Here is a 16,652-nt window from a genome sequence, read left to right on the forward strand (position 1 = left end):
CATAAGAGAGACGTTAAAAAGAAAATGAAGGCCAAGGGAAATGTCATGGTATTAAGGAGTAAAGGCTTGTTTGGATCTGCAACAGATCTGAAAACAATGTTTTTTGTGCGGCAAGAGCATAGTGGCTATTTAAATGACAAACTACATTGGCAAGGATTTTGCATGTGATTTCCATTCCATATCAGATAGAATTTAAATGAGAGGGAGTTTTGTGTCTTCCATGTCTGCGTTAGGGTTTAAGGTCTGTGATTGGATCTCCCACTTTTTAGGGAAAGTCTTAACGGAATTGGGAATGTGGCACTTGAGGAGGCAATGTTTAAGCCTTTCCCTTTGTGGTGTCCTAATGCAGAATTGCTACATATCCCATAGGTGTGTGTGTATTTGAATATGTGTATGTATGACCTCACTTGGATGTCTCAGACTAGGCTTATCTCATCAGATCATGGAAAGTGAGCACCGTTGTCCCTGGAGCCAGAGGTAAGGGCTGGCTTTATTCAGTCACCTCCCTAAATATCCTCCATGCCCCCAGTAGGGGTCAGTCACCAGACTTCCATCATGGTCCGGTTTACTGTATGAACTCTTATTCTTTCTTGTGTTTGTGTATTTGTGACCATTAAAGAAGGCCGATGGGGCCAAAACCCATTTGGACTTGTTCACTGCCATTGTGGTCTTGTTTGTACATCATCACTGTTGGGATATTCATACCATGCACTGAGGATTCCTTAGTTCAGTGATTTTCAAACTAGAAGTCAAACTCAAAGCCTATGTTTTTAACTTTGCATTTGAAGTGGACTGCGTAATAAATAGATCTATATTATTTAATTCATTTTTACGTTTGATGCTTTTGCTCAAACTTTGGGTACCCAATTCAGTTTTAGTGTTGAATTTTTACCTTCCCCCCTACCCCCGTTTCTTAGCTCAGAATCACCGAGGTTAGCAATATATCCTGGCGGAAGTTGGGTTCAGGCGGCCGGCTCAAGGTTGACTCGGACTTCCATCCTTCTGAGGTCGGTAAAATGAGTACTCAGCTTGCTAGGGGTAAAGTGCAGAAGACTGGGGAAGGCCATGGCAAACCAACCCGTAAAAAAGTCTGCCAAGAAAATGTCACGATGTGACGTCATCCTATGGGTTGGTAATGACTTGGTGCTTGCACAGGGGACTACTTTATATTGCATCGTAGTTGCTTTTATGTTGTTGTTTTTATCCATATTGAGAAAGGAGGGCTATGGATTAAATTAAAAAACAAATAAGTTGCTGTATTAGTGTATGAATTAGAGTGGTTTTGCTGTTAATTTGTTGGCTTTATTGCCTTAGATTTCTTGCAAGTACACAATTCACTCACTCACTCACTCACTCACTCACTCACTCACTCACTCACTCACTCACTCATTCATTCATTGAATGTGTGAACCTGACACAAGGCTGAAGTGACCAAAATATGCTCCATCCATTGAAAACAGAACATAATTTAAATGAGTCAAACTTTCAGATTCCACACACATTCTCCATACACAAAACTCATGCCGTTTACCAGCACTTGCTTTTGGGATCACTGTTACTAGCAGCAGCAAAGTGTCTTCCTCTTCGATGTTTCTTCCTTGTTTTGTTTCACTGTGGCTATCCAGCACAATAATATCTGGCTGTGTCTGCAACTGTCACGGACCTCAGCTGGAGGTAATATTCATTTTTGGCAGAATCAGCAGAGACGGAGGCTTGGAGAGTTGGGGCATAGCGTCTCCGCCACCCGTGAGGAGACATGTCTATCTCTGCCACCCATTCCAGTCCTTTCCCAGGGGCCTGTCGCATCCATGCCCAGTAGACATTTGTATTTGTGACGAGGTCTCCGGAGACAGCACAGGTTAGTCTGATGGATTCTCCAGGTTTCACAAATGCTGGTCCAGATTCCCTGAGTTGAACATTGCCGTGGACATCTAAGGCAAAGGACAAACATTTATAAATAAAAGCTTTCCTTCCATCACAGTTCATTTTTTTGCATTTACTGGAATACACTCACATAACAGAGATGCTACGAAGGAACATAAGGCAAAAGGAAACATCATGGTATGAAGGCACTCCACTGTAAGGGCTAACTTGGGTCTGCAACGGATCTGAAAATGTGATTTCTGTGTGTCAAGCGCCTAGTGGCTGTTTAAATGATGAATGACGAGGGTTTTGCATGCAATTTCCGTCCAGTTGCGTATAGAATTTAAATGAGAGGGAGTTTAGTGTCTTCTGTGTCTGAGTCAGGATAAAAGAAACTGTGAAAGGGCTATGATTGGGAAAGTCCTAATGAAACTGGAAGCGTGGCCCCTAAGGAAGAAGAAGACTGCAGATTTATACCCCGCCCTTCTCTCTGAATCAGAGTCTCAGAGTGGCTTACAATCTCCTATATCTTCTCCCCCAACAACAGACACCCTGTGAGGTGGGTGGGGCTGAGAGGGCTCTCACAGCAGCTGCCTTTCAAGAACAACTCCTGCGATGGCTATGGATAACCTAAGGCCATTCCAGCAGCTGTGGGGAATCAAACCCAGTTCTCCCGGATAACAGTCCGTGCGCTTAACCACTGCACCAAACCGACTCTTGGAGGCAATGTAACCCTTCCCTTTGTGGTGTTCTAATGTAGAACTGCTGCGTATCCCATAGGGGTGTGTGTGTGTTTGTTTATGTGCATGTATGACCTGACCTGGATGGCCCAGACTAGATTGACCTTATCGGAGCTTGGAAACTGAGCAGAGTTATCCCTGTAGATGGAGGCAGAGACAGGCTTTTATTCAGCCACCTTACATGCCTCCAGTAGGGGTCAGACACCACAGTTCCATGACTTCCATCATGGTTTGGCTTACTGTACGAGCAGTTGTTCTTTGTTGTGTGTATGTAGGTCTGGAACACATTTGGTCTTGTTCACTATGATTGTGGTCCTCTTTGTACATCATCGCTTCTGGGAATTCTTACCTTGCACTGAGGACTACTTCATTTGGTGATTTTCAGTCTAGATGCCGAATTCAAAGTCTGTGTTTTTAAATTTGTATTTGAAGCGGATTGCATAATAAATAGATTTATTTTGTTTAGTTCGTTTTGCTGTTGTTTGCTGTTGTTTTTGTTCAATCTTCATGGTACCCAATTCGATTTTGGGGCTGAGTTTTTAACCTCCTTTTCCTCCGTGTCTTAGCTTAGAATCATGCATAGTAGCTTTAAATAAGGGTTGCCAGGTCTGTGCTGGAAAATACCTGGAGACTTTGAGGTTGGATCTGGGAAATGGTGGGGTTGGGGGAGGGGAGGAGCCTCAGCATGTTACGCTACCATAGAGCCCACCCTTTGAAGCAGCCATTTTTTCAAGGGGAGCTAATCTCTGCCAGCTGAAGATGAGTTGTAAAAGAGGGAGCTCCAGGCCCCACCTGGAGGCTGGCAACCCTAAATTTTAAGCGACATGTTACCCGTGTGCTAGAATTGCCATATTCTAGGTGTTTTTTAAAATGGGTTTCTGTTATATCACAATTACTTTTGTGCTGCTGTTTTTTTTATCTATATTGAGTATGTGAGAAAATTGAGCTATAAAATAAATACATTGATGTTCTAATATATGGATGAAAGTGTATTTGCTGTCACTGTATTGCTTTTATTGCCTTAGATTTCTTTCTTTCTTTCTTTCTTTCTTTCTTTCTTTCTTTCTTTCTTTCTTTCTTTCTTTCTTTCTTTCTTTCTTTCTTTCTTTCTTTCTTTCTTTCTTTCTTTCTTTCTTTCTTTCTTTCTTTCTTTCTTTCTTTCTTTCTTTCTTCCTTCCTTCCTTCCTTCCTTCCTTCCTTCCTTCCTTCCTTCCTTCCTTCCTTCCTTCCTTCCTTCCTTCCTTCCTTCCTTCCTTCCTTCCTTCCTTTCTCTTGTGTAAACCAGACCCAAAATATGCTTCAGTCAATGAAAACAGAATTTAAATGATTCAAACTTTCAGGATCCACACACATCCTCCATACATAAAACTCATGCTATTTGCCAGCACTAGAATTTGAGCTCACTGTTCCCGGGCATTGTTCTAGACACTGGTGCCTGAGTTTCTTTAGAGCAAAGAGCCAGCAGCAGCAAAACAGTCTTCCTCTTCCATCTGGTGTTTTTTCCTTGCCTTGCACCACTGTGTTGATCGGGCACAATGATATCTAGCTGTGTCTGCAACTGTCACAGAGGTCAGCTGGAGATAATATTCATTTTTGGCAGAATCAGCAGAGATGGAGATTTGGCGAGATGGGGCATAGCGTCTTCGCCACCCACTAGGAGACATGTCTATCTCTGCCACCCATTCCAGTCCTTTCCCAGGGGCCTGTCGCATCCACGCCCAGTAGACATTTGTATTTGTGACGAGGTCTCCGGTGATAGCACAGGTTAGTCTGATGGATTCTCCAGGTTTCACAAATGCTGGTCCAGATTCCCTGAGTTGAACATTGCCGTGGACATCTAAGGCAAAGGGAAATTTATCAGTAAAGGCTTTCCTTCTATCAGAGTTCATTCTTTGCATTTACCTGAAATATACTCACATAACAGAGAAGCTATGAAGGAAAATAAGGCAAAGGGAAACATCATGGTATGAAGGAGGCACTCCACTGTAAGGGATCTGCAATGATCTGAAAATGTGATTTCTATGCATCGAGCGCCTAGTGGCTGTTTAAATGAGGAGCTTCTTGGGCAAGGATTTTGCATGTGATTTGCATCCAATTGTGGATTGAAGTTAAATGAAAGTGTGTTTTGTGTCTTCTGTGTTTGAGTCAAGGTCAAAAAACCCGTAAAAGGTCTGTGATTGGTGTTATATATTAAATACTGTAAATACTTGTAAATACTGTTTAGTAACTGAAGCATGCTTTTACCCTCCACAATCCTAATGCCTATGTTCCAATTGGCCGTTCTCTGTGAAGCAGCCAATCAGGGCACTAGCCATGTAACTTCTACATGCAAATCATAGGATCCTGGAGAGACCAATGGGGTGGTTTCCCGCTGATTAAAGGGGGTGTGGTTTGTGTTCCCCTGTTTATTGCCTGTTTGTCTGTCTGTTCCCAAGTTCTGTGTTCTGAATAAGTGTGTTATACTTTACCATGGCTGAACTCACTATCTAACAATTGGATCTTCCACTTTGTAGGGAAAGACCTAATAAAACTGAGAACACAGCACTTGAGGAGGCAACGTCTGACCCTTTCTCTTTGTGGTGTCCTAATGTAAAACTGCGACATACCCTATAGTTGTGTGTGTGTATTTGAATATGTGCATGTGTGACCTGACCTGAAAGGGTCAGTCTAAATTGATCTCATCAGGTCTTAGAAACTAAGCAAGGCTAGCCCTGTTTAGTATTTTAATGGGAGACCAACAAAGAAGTCCAGGTTTCTTAGGCAGAGACAGGCAATGGCAAACCACCTCCAAACTTCTTTTGTCCGGAAAACTTTTCAGGGTTGCTATAAGTCAATTGCAACTTTTGACACCCAACTTGACAATATTGTTTTACAACATCCTTGGATGTAGGCTTGACTGTGAATTTAAAAGCTGGAATGTGTGTAAAGGTAAAGATAGTCCCCTGTACAAGCACCAGGTTGTTACCGACCCATGGCAGACTTTTTATGGGGTGGATGGCCATTGCCTTCCCCAGTCATCTACACTTTATTTCCGGCAAGCTGGGTACTCATTTGACCAACCTCGGAAGGCTGGAAAGCTGAGTCAACCCGAACCGGCTACCCGAACCCAGCTTCTGCCGGGATCAAACGCAGGTCGTGAGCAGAGCTTGGACCGCAGTACTGCAGCTTACCACTCTGTGTACTATGGCTCTATTCCAAGCCCTTTCCAGTAGCATTGGGTGGTAGCTGAAGGTCAATCTGGAGGCACATCCTATTGGCTGGGCTGTAGGAGATATATGACAGATGAAATGGGCTGGATTGGATTGAGTGTGAGAAATGGCATGGGGAAATGGCATGCAAGGGCGTTTCTCAGATGACTTTTCAGGGAATTCCTGGAAATATGTGGGACTTTGGAGTCCAGGTATGGGAAGGTACAGTTAGCATAGGGAAGGCACTTGGGCGGGCTATAATGCCGTATTGTCCACATTGCAAACCAATTTCTCTAGGGAAACTGATCTCTGTAGTCTGAAGATCAGTCATGATTCCAGGAGATCTCCATGTCCCACCTGGACATTGACCTTAAATAGCTGTGAAAAGAGCAGGCAGATCTTGCTTGACTGCTTGTGTTGTCTTCCCCAGTTCCACCATGGCAAGTTGCTGCCAAAAGCATGGGAGCAGAAAGACATCCACAAACTGCCAACCCTACTTGCAGCCTCTTCTACTCATTTCTAATGTGGCAGCGTAACCCTTAAAAGCTTTGTGCATATGGGTTGTTGTTGGTTTTGTGCATGAATACTAAAGGAACTATCCAGGGAGTTTTGGCTTGCATACCTAGCATGCAAACTCTGGCATTGTCTCTTTCAATTATCTTCTTTTATCATTTGATGGATCATGCGTATCTTCTTTTTCATTCCTATATCCTTGCTTTTTGCCATTGCTCAGTATGTAATTTTATTACTTTAGTTTTTATGCTTTTGTGGTTGTAGCCATAGAACCAGTATGATCGTAGTGGTTAAGAGCAGTGAATTCTAATCTGCAGAACTGGGCTTGATTCCCCATTCCTTCTCCACATGAAGCCAGCTGGGTGATTTTGGGTCAATCACAGCTCTCTCAGCCCCAACTGAGAGAAGGGAAGATAATTGTAAGCCACTCTGAGATGCCTTCATGTAGTGAAGGGTGGGGATCTCCTCCTCTAAATTCATATAAATGAAACATTGGTATGGTTGATACACATCAGGGTTCTAACTAACTCTCTGACCAGATGTTTATGATTAAATGAATCATATTAACAACTTAGCACTCCTTCTTTCCGCTTATATGTTATGTGGCAGCAGAATCCTCAGGAGTTTTGTGCATATGATGTCATGGTTTTGAGCACAAACACTGAAGGGAAGGCAGGAACAGGTTAGAACGGAATGCATAGCTAGATTGTCCTTTCCTTTTTTAAAAATAGTTTTCAACAACTTTTCCCCTTGATGCTGCACTTGAGAGTGGCAAACATAGTATTAAAATAGAAATGTGTGTTCCTCTTTTAGATGCAGCCCCCACTGCCCATTCCTCACTGTGTTATTTCTGACACAGAAATACACAGCAGAGTCTGCAGCGGTTGGGGAGTTCAGCTGGAGAGAGAGCTGGTTCGTGGAGCCATCTGCAGAAATGCTGGCGCGACTTTGGAGAGAGGGGTTGAATGCCTTATCCCCATTATAGGGGTTAATTCCTCCAACCCATTCCAGACCTTTCCCAGGAGACTGGCAGATCCACTCCCAAGCAAAATGCTGCGTAGTGATGGAGAATCCTGTCACTTTACAGACCAGCTTGAGATTTTCCCCAGGTCTCACCAGTCCTGGCCCAGATACTACCAGTTGAATGTCTGAAAAGACCACTGAGAAAGAGAGAAGGTTGCAATAGAATCATAGGATCACAGAATCATAGAATAATAGAGTTGGAAGTGACCTTCAAGGTCATCTAGCCCAACCACTTGCACAATGCAGGAAATTCACAAACACCTTCCCCTAAATTCACAGGATTCACATTGCTGTCAGATGGCCATCTAGCCTCTGTTTAAAAACCTCCAAGGAAGGAGAGCCCACCACTTCCCGAGGAGGGAATAAATGAGAATGTACTATTAGAAGGAACTTAACCCAAAACTTCCAGAGTATACTTACTTCTTGGAACAGTCACCAAAGAAAACAAGAAAAGTATAATTGCCATGATGTACATGAAGAACTGGCTCAGCTCATCAGAAAGCTCGAAGCTCTGAGCTGGGGAGAGAGTGAGGCTCATCAAGGTGAGGCATTCCTTTTGAAGAGAAACCTTTTGAAGAGAGGTATTTGCATGAGTCCTTCCTCAGCAACCGATGAACTCTAATGACGCTGCTGGAAGGGTGGAGACAGAGTGGTGCTGGGGATATTATTAGTTATTTGCTTGTGTACTTATTGCATAGCTCACCATTCCCGCTGAGTCTCAAGACACATTACAGAATTTTTAAAAAGCATTCAGACAGCAAGGACCTCCGGTAAACAAAGTATTAGGAGAAGAAACAAGGGTGTGTGTTTGTTCAAGTGTGTGCAAGATAGTGGATGGAGAAGGCAGGTGTGTAGAAAAAGCCCGGCAGGGACTCATTTGCATATTAGGCCACACCCCCTGATGCCAAGCCAGCCAGAACTACATTCATCTGCGTTCCTGCTAAAAAAAAAAAGCCCTGCACAATGCTGTCATTTGTGAGGTGGCTGGTGTTTGTTTGTTTGTTTGGTTTGTATCCTGCTCTCCCCACTGAAGCAGGCTCAGGGCGGCTTACATATTCATAAAAAATTACATAAAACCCAGTAATCATTACATTCCATAGACATAGCATGTAAAAATACATTAATATATATGAGAGGTGATATGATCACCATCTTCAAGTACAAGCTGTCATATAGAGGATGCTGTGGAATTGTTTTCTGTGACCCCGGAAGGTAGGACCAGAACCAACGGGTTGAAGTTAAATCAAAAGAGTTTCCGGCTCAACATGAGGAAAAACTTCCTGACAGTGAGAGCAGTTCCTTAGTGGAACAGGCTTCCTCGGGAGGTGGTGGGCTCTCCTTCCTTGGAGGTTTTTAAACAGAGGCTAGATGGCCATCTGACAGCAATGAAGATCCTGTGAATTTAGGGGGGGGGGGGTGTTTGTGAGTTTCCTGCATTGTGCAGGGGATTGGACTAGATGACCCTAGAGGTCCCTTCCAACTCTATGATTCTAAAACATAAAAAAATTAAAAAAAACAGTTTCAGGTGCTATATTGATCTTAAATGATGCTGCGTTTAATGATGGCAGGTAGCTGCCTACTCATTCTAGATCAGATTTTGCTATTCCGCTGTTCCTGCTAGACATTCTATATAAAAACAGATCTTAGGGTCATGGTTGTACTTTGAGGTGGTCCAGATATTTCAAAGTCTGTTGCCTTTGATCTTAATTAGCAAATGCCTGACGGAAGATCACCGTCTTGCAGGTCCTGCGGAACTGTGTGAGCTCTCGCAGGGCCCTAACCTCCTCAGGGAACTTGTTCCACCAGCACAGAGCTACAACAGAAAAGGCCCTGCTTCTGGTCCTCGTGAGCCTGGCCTCTTTGAGCCCGGGGATTGAAAGCAGGTTTAGTGACCCTGACCGAAGTGCTCTCCGGGGAACATGTGGGGGAAAGGCAGTCCTGAAGATATGCAGGTCCCTGGCCGTATAGGGCTTTAAAGGTAAGAACCAGCACCTTGAAATGAACCCAGTATGCAATAGGTAACCAGTGCAGTGCTTTCAGAACAGGCTGAACTGTGTTGAACAGCTGCAACCATCTGGGCCTGGGTGACTCATGCAAGTCAGGTGGCAACAAGTCAGCAATGGTTGCTTCCAAGCTTGGATTCAATGTGTTTCATTTCAAAGGCCCAAATTGCCTGCCCCCCTCCCCTTGCCTTTTACTGACAGAAACCAAACCCCGGAATGCTGGCACAATTGTTAAGGTTTTAGGGTTGCCAATCCCCAGCTGGCAGCAGGGGATCCCCTAGTTTGGAGGCCCTCCGCCCTGCTTCATGGTTATCAGAAAACGGGGCAGGGAAGTGTCTGCTGGGCGCTCCATTATACCCTATGGAGGCTGATTCCTATAGGGTATAATGGAGATTTGATCCATGGGTATCTGGGGCTCTGGAAGGGCTGTTTGGAGGTAGAAGCACCAACCTTTCAGCATAACATCCAGTGCCTCTTCTCCAAGTTTCAAAAAGATTGGACCAGGGGTTCCAATTCTATGAGCCCCAGAAGAAGTGCCCCTATCCTTCATTATTTCCAAATTGAGAGAAGGCATTTAAAAGGTCTCTTTAAATGTGATGGCCAGAACTCCCTCGCGGGGTCAATGGTGCTTGTCACACCCTTGCTCCTGGCTCCACCCCCAAAATCCCTAGATATTTCTCGAGTTGGACTTGGCAACCTTATATGGCTGCCTGGCAACAGCTGCTAAGGACATCCATTTCTTAAAGGAACAGGCTCTCCTCTTGTTATTCAAGGGCTTTTAACCCCTATTTTAACCCCCGCAAATCCGAAGCTTGCGAAAAGCTCTATCTTGCCCATTCACAGCTTTACTCCCTAGATTTAAAAAATCCCTCAGAGCAGCCTGGGATGTGGATGAGAATGAGATTCTCATTTGTGACTCTCTAGCACCCCCTCTGGTCAGGGAAGGGTTTTTTTTTTTTTTGCTGAGTGTTAATGGGATCCCTATCACAGTGTCTCCCCTGCACAGTAATACACAGCCGTGTCATCCCCTTTCAGAACGTTCATTTGCAGATTGAAGTTGGAGCCAGACTTTGAGGCTATGAATTTCCCTTGGATTGCAGGGGAATAAAATTCATTGCCAGAGCCAGGCTTATAGTAGTGAACAAGCCATTCCAATCCTTCGCCGGAGCCAGTCCATTCAGTAGCTGTTAATATCAAATCCAGTAATGGCACAAGATAATTCATGGGATTCTCTTGGTTTTTTCACTACAGGATCTGATTGGGTGAGAACCACCTGTGAGAGCACATCTGGCGGGAAGAGAGAAAGGAGAGATGGCTAAATTAGGAACAACAGCAGCTCAAGGGTGTCAGCAACGATGGTAGGAATTAAAATGTAAAAACCCAACATACATGGGGAGACAGCAAAGAAAATGAGGATTGGCAATAATGATGGCATAGCGGAAAGGAAGGCAGGATTTCAAATGGATTTGTGTGTCCTAAGCCAGGAAGTCTGTGTGAGGTGAAGAGCCCTTGAGGGTTTAAATAGGAAGGAAAGGTGTGCTTGTCTTTGCATAAATGACATACATAAAAGGAGGGGGAAGTATTTATGTGGCATCACAACCTTTCAGAGTCTGAGACGGCAGTTTTCACGAACAAGGAGGGACAACAGTTTGCCTGAGGAGTGAGAACGGCTCTATCGGTTGCTACCTGGAGTGACCTGATATTTGGACTTGTTTCCTCGAAGCTTTGTTCACCCCAGGGCCTTTTGGCTGTGTGTGGAGATGGCAGATGCTCATCCTCTAGAAAGCAGTCCCTCCCAGCACAGGAGAAATGGGGTGAGGGGGCAGTATCAGGATTGACGTGGGAAGCATGGGGTTGTGAATAGCTTCCCTGGTAGGCAAGGTCCACTTCTAGTGTTGGGATTCATCGAGTACAAATGGAGGACACCTGCCTTTCTCCAAATTCTTAAAGGACTGATCGAGGGAACAGTGATTCTATTTCATAAGATGTGTGTGGCAGTTTTTGGAAGAGGGGTCTTCTGAGAATTGTTTCCTTGCAGATGGAGGGCCTCACATTAGCCGGCATGAGATGCCAGATATGGAAAACCTGTGGATCCCCCCGAATTACTGCTCATGACCAGACTACAGACATCAATTCCCCTGGAGAAAATGGATGCTCTGGAGGGTAGGCTGAATGGTATTGGACCCCATTGAGTTCCCTGTACCCCTCAGATTCCATCCCCAACTCTCCAGCAGTTTCCCAACTTGGCTTTGGCAACCTCCATCCCTTGGGCAGTATAATAAAAGTAGAGACATCAGCCTGCCAACAAAAGTCCATATAGTCAAAGCGATGGTATTCCCAGTAGTAACTTATGGCTGTGAGAGCTGAACCATAAGGAAGGCCGAGCACAGAAGAATAGATGCTTTCGAGGTGCTTTCGCCCTATACTTTCAATCTCAGAGTCTTAGAGTGGTCACAATCTTCTCTACCTCCCCCCCTCCCTCAACAGACATCCTGTGAGGTAGGTAGGGCTGAGAGAGCTTTTACAGGAGCTGCCCTTTCAAGGACAACTCCTGAAAGAGCTATGGCTGACCCAAGGCCATTCCAGAAGGTACAAGTGGAGGAGTGGGGAATCAAACCCGGTTCTCCCAGATAAGAGTCCACACACTTAACCACTACACCAAACTGGGCCTCAATGTATGTATTGAGCCACCTGGTGGGAAGGGCGGGATATAAATTACAAATAAATAAATAAATAAATATGTATTATAGTTCTGATAATAGATATAAGGTTTCTTGTTCCTAGGAATGTTTAATCTTATGGGTTGGGGTTGGATTGGGTTCAGGGAATATGTACTGTTTGGTGTTATATAAGTGTCACTGATATAATGCATTGAGAATTGTTATGGATTTAAAATGAAAATAAAAACAGAATTGCAAAAATTTTTTAAAGGGATTTCTTGTTCATTTTTATTTGCAGATAAATGTAACTTTTTGATACTTTCGACCTTGCCATTGTTTTATGGTTTAAAGAACTCTGAGGTCCATCAGTGGCTCTTAGCCACAGCATATTATTGGAACTGTCTGGGGGCAGTGATGCTCTGTATTCTTGGTGCTTGGGGTGGGGACAAAGTGGAAGGGCTTCTAGCCCCACATGTGAACCTCCTGATGGCACTTGGGGGTTTTTTGGCCACTGTGTAACACGGAGTGTTGGACTGGATGGGCCATTGGCCTGATCCAACATGGCTTCTCTTATGTTCTTATGCAATTTTCTATTGAAGCCCCCTGCTGGCCAAGGAAAGCATCACATTGATATCTCCTGGATGTTTTTGCTTGAGTATTATTCACAGTGAATCTCTCTCCTTGTACAATAATACACTGCAGTGTCTTCTTCCTGTAGGTTCTTCATTTGCAGGTAGAAATTGGAGCCAGATTTCGAGGCTGTGAATTTATCCTTGATGGTGGGAGCATAACGGTTTTGGACAGATGGTTTCCAGTAGCTGACCAGCCATTCTGGGGCCTTCCCAGCCTTCTGTCTAAGCCAAGACATCCACCACTCCTCAGCCCTCTCCATACTGCAAGTCAGTTCAGTGGATTCTCCAGGTTGCTTCACTACAGCTACTGACTGGGTGATCACTACCTGAGTTTGGGTACCTGCAGGAGGAGAAAGAGAAGATGTAGGGCATAGGAGTCTCGTGTCCTTTAAAACCTTTTAAAATGGTGGCTCAAAGACTCATATGAAAGTCTGAAATGATAGTGAATGTTTTTTGGTCTGTGACACGAATTGAGGAGGAGATACCTTCTAAAACTGCTAAAAGGACAACCAAATGGAACCAGGACACCATTTCTTCTTGATGTTTTCAAGGGAAAGCTCCAAAATGTATGGCTGTTAACCTGTCTACTGTATGCATTTATCAGTTATCCTGCTGTATTGATTAAAATGTGGGTAAAATGGATATTTAACAATGGGAGCAGATCTATCCCTATTTGCATATGTTTGCATCTGGATATTTGCATCAATGACCTTCTATAAAACACAATGTTCTGTCCGGGGAACAACTGTCATACCAGATTGGTAGCTATTAGTATCTGGTGTTGCGATGAGCATTCTCCAACATGGGAAATATTATGGCATCCATAGTTGAGCATCTAGTCCTGCCCTCAGAGTAGACACAAAGGCAGGGAATAATAACAGTGTTAGTTGTGTCTTTGAGCTGTGGTTTTGGACATGAGAGCTGAATGTCTATATATCCCTGTGCCTATTCACAAATCTTTGTGCTGTGGAGGAAGTTCCTTTTTAACTCTCACTTAAAGCTCATTGGCTGGCAGGAAACTTGTGTGAGGCAAGGAAAAATCAAAGCCTTTACGCAAGAGGTCCTCTCATAGAAAAAGAGGCACCAGAGCTCATTAGCACAACTCATTTGTATATGCCACACGCTCCCGACATCGCTGGAAGGTGCACTAGATTATATCAGCTCAGCATCTACCTTAAAATGCTTCTCAAATTGCAATTGTCATAAGAAAACCTTACTCCCATTCTACTTTTAAAATTACTTTCTCCTCTGTGGCCACAGTGGGATGATGACGATTTCTACCAGTCTGCTTTATATGTTTTGGTATTTCCCCATTTTTTTGGTGGGGAAAAATATTTGAAAGTCTGTCAAACCTTAGAGTTCAGCAAAATTCTCACAAGGAGCTTGAACAATGGAACCCAGAAGCAAGTGTTTCTGTTTTCGGGGGGGGGGGGGGTTAAGAAAGAAAGAGCACAATAAAAGGTTCCAGAGCTCCACTCCTGTGAGCTCCTGCATGAAATGAAGCCCGCCTTTACAGTGATATATATTTTTTTCTCCTGTGATAATGATTGTGATATTGATGTGGTGGGAACTGGTCGCTAAGAAGATGATGTTCTCCATGCACAGCTTCCATGGCCCCCTGGAAGGGAACCCCCACCCCAGGTCTCATTGTCCATCACTACTTGGAGTGGTAATGGGAGGGGGAAGAAGATGAAGAAGATATTGGATTTATATCCCGCCCTCCACTCCGAAGAGTCTCAGAGCAGCTCACAATCTCCTTTTCCTTCCTTCCCCACACCCTGTGAGGTGGGTGGGGCTGGAGAGGGCTCTCACAGCAGCTGCCCTTTCAAGGACAACCTCTGCCAGGGCTATGGCTGACCCAAGGCCATGCTAGCAGGTGCAAGTGGAGGAGTGGGGAATCAAACCCAGTTCTCCCAGATAAGAGTCCACACACTAAACTACTACACCAAACTGGCTCTCCAGGGGAAAAAACAGTGTCTTGTTCTTACTGCAACATCATACCAGAAATGACATAGGGTAGCTCTAGAAATCAGTGGAAACTCTGTAGCATCAGAGCAACTACACCTTGGCTCCAACCCCAGCAGGCATCTGTGCTGCTTCTGTGTGATTTGAGCCAACAGTGGTGTAATGGTTAAGAGTGGTGGACTCTAATCTGGAGAACTGGGTTTGATTCCCCACTCTTCCACATATGGCCAGCTGGGTGACTTTGGGTCAGTCACAGTTCTTTCAGAGCTCTCACAGCCCCACCTACCTTACAGGATGACTGTTCTGGGAAGAGGAAGGGAAGGTGATTGCAAGCCATCCAAGACTTCTTTGGGTAGTGAAGAATGGGGTATAAAACCAACTCCTCCTCCTTGTCCATATGTCAACTGTGCCAAGACTGTCAGCCTTTCCCTTGGGTTACCAAGGTCCAGGTAAGACCTGGTGTTCTTCCAGAATTCTGACTGCTCACCAGATCTGTTTCCCTGAAGGAAATGGTAGCTTCAGAGGGTGGACTCGCTAGAGTTACATTCATATTGAGCTCCCTCTTCAGACACTGCCCCTGATCTCCAAGAATGCCCCATGCTGGATTTGGCAACTCTCATCCCCCTCCTCCTAAGCTATATAGGTTTCAGATGCTGCACAGCGCTCTTCCAAGCTCTCCTGGACACTCAAAAAGTGTGACTGATGGGGAAAGCCTTTCCATTTCTTAAGATACTTCAGTGTGCTTGACTTACCAGTGCCACAGCATCCCACACAGTTCTCCCAATCCCTAGTTAGGGCCTAACAAAACCAGAAAGAACAGGCCTAATAATATCTTATGGCCATGTTAAACAATGTGGAACAGATGAGAAAGTCTCCTACAAAGGCCAATCCAAATCTGATGATAACCCTCAAAATTATGGTTTAATTATCATGATGACTAGCTGATCTCAGATTTCCTGTCACATGGCAGGCACCCCATAGGGTTTCCGACTCCAGGTAGGCATGTGAATCTCCAGGAAACAGGTCACCTTCTGGGAACTTTCCTACTTAAAAATGGCGGTGTGAATTTTCCCACCATTCCATGTAGTTCACTTTTGAGGAACAAAAGCACACAATCTCTGCTTCCTTATGCTCTACCAGTTGTTTGGTTTATTTCCTCCATCTGCCCAGCTAATCTCCAGAGCCTTGAGAAACTTCCTGCTCCAATTGTGGGAGGAAATCAAACTAGAACAGACTTCCTGGCCAAGAAGATTATTTTTGAACAGAAATCTTCATCTGCTAAACATCTGTATTTGTATGGGAGGCAGTCACTGTGCCTGAATATTCTCCACAGTGATACAAACCCTGACAAAAACCTCCCCTTTAGTTTGTAGCCTGTAATGCTGACTGAGCCTGTAAATCTCTGGAGAAGAGAACTTATTCGGAAGCAACCATGATAAAAATCAGTGGAGCATATTTCTTAGTACAAATCCTTTAAATATTGGAATGTCAAGTGTAATTTTTCACACTTCTTGCACTGGTTGCTAGCACAGAATGTGTGCAGAAGATTGCTTAGCTGGATGTTCAGATACATTTGTATTCCATCAGAACATAGTGTAGTCTGATCTCATAAGATCTCGGAGTTGAAGTAAGGTAAGGACTTGGATAGGAGATCACCAAGGAAGGCTCTGTAAAGAAGGCTCCTCTGCTTTTCACTAGTCTTGAAAACCCCTTACTGGGGTTGCTACAAACCAGTTAAGACTTGATGGTGCATACTTGTATATACATATGTTCATACATAGATTGTTGCTGAAGTTGCTCATAGGGAACTCATTCTTGGACGTGTTTCCCTATAGTGGCTGGATCTGTGGTCTGTAATACTCTGTATGGTGTACATACTGTTCAGGGTGGAGGGAGCCAAACATGGGTTTCAATCCCTCCCAATTCTCCTTCATCAGCTCTGCTTAATTGGGAGTCGGTAAGTGTTTGCCGCTGGCTTCATGGCTGTGAGGGACAGCTTCAGAAAATGCATCAACATGTTCCTTAAACACATGGAATCAGAAATCTCTCCCGGAGCATTTGAGAC

At 44.3% G+C, this 16,652-nt stretch overlaps 1 gene segment (V, D, J or C); it reads right to left on the reverse strand.

The window, feature by feature from the left end:
* Window positions 1–1,617: 1,617 nt before the first annotated feature.
* On the reverse strand, window positions 1,618–4,020 carry LOC132584630 (immunoglobulin heavy variable 4-39-like). The segment is given in 2 exon segments: window positions 1,618–1,931; window positions 4,008–4,020. Coding segments are annotated over 2 exon segments (327 nt in total).
* Window positions 4,021–16,652: the final 12,632 nt, after the last annotated feature.

Source organism: Heteronotia binoei, chromosome 15 (assembly GCF_032191835.1).
Source record: "Heteronotia binoei isolate CCM8104 ecotype False Entrance Well chromosome 15, APGP_CSIRO_Hbin_v1, whole genome shotgun sequence".
Classification (NCBI taxonomy): Eukaryota; Metazoa; Chordata; class Lepidosauria; order Squamata; family Gekkonidae; genus Heteronotia; species Heteronotia binoei.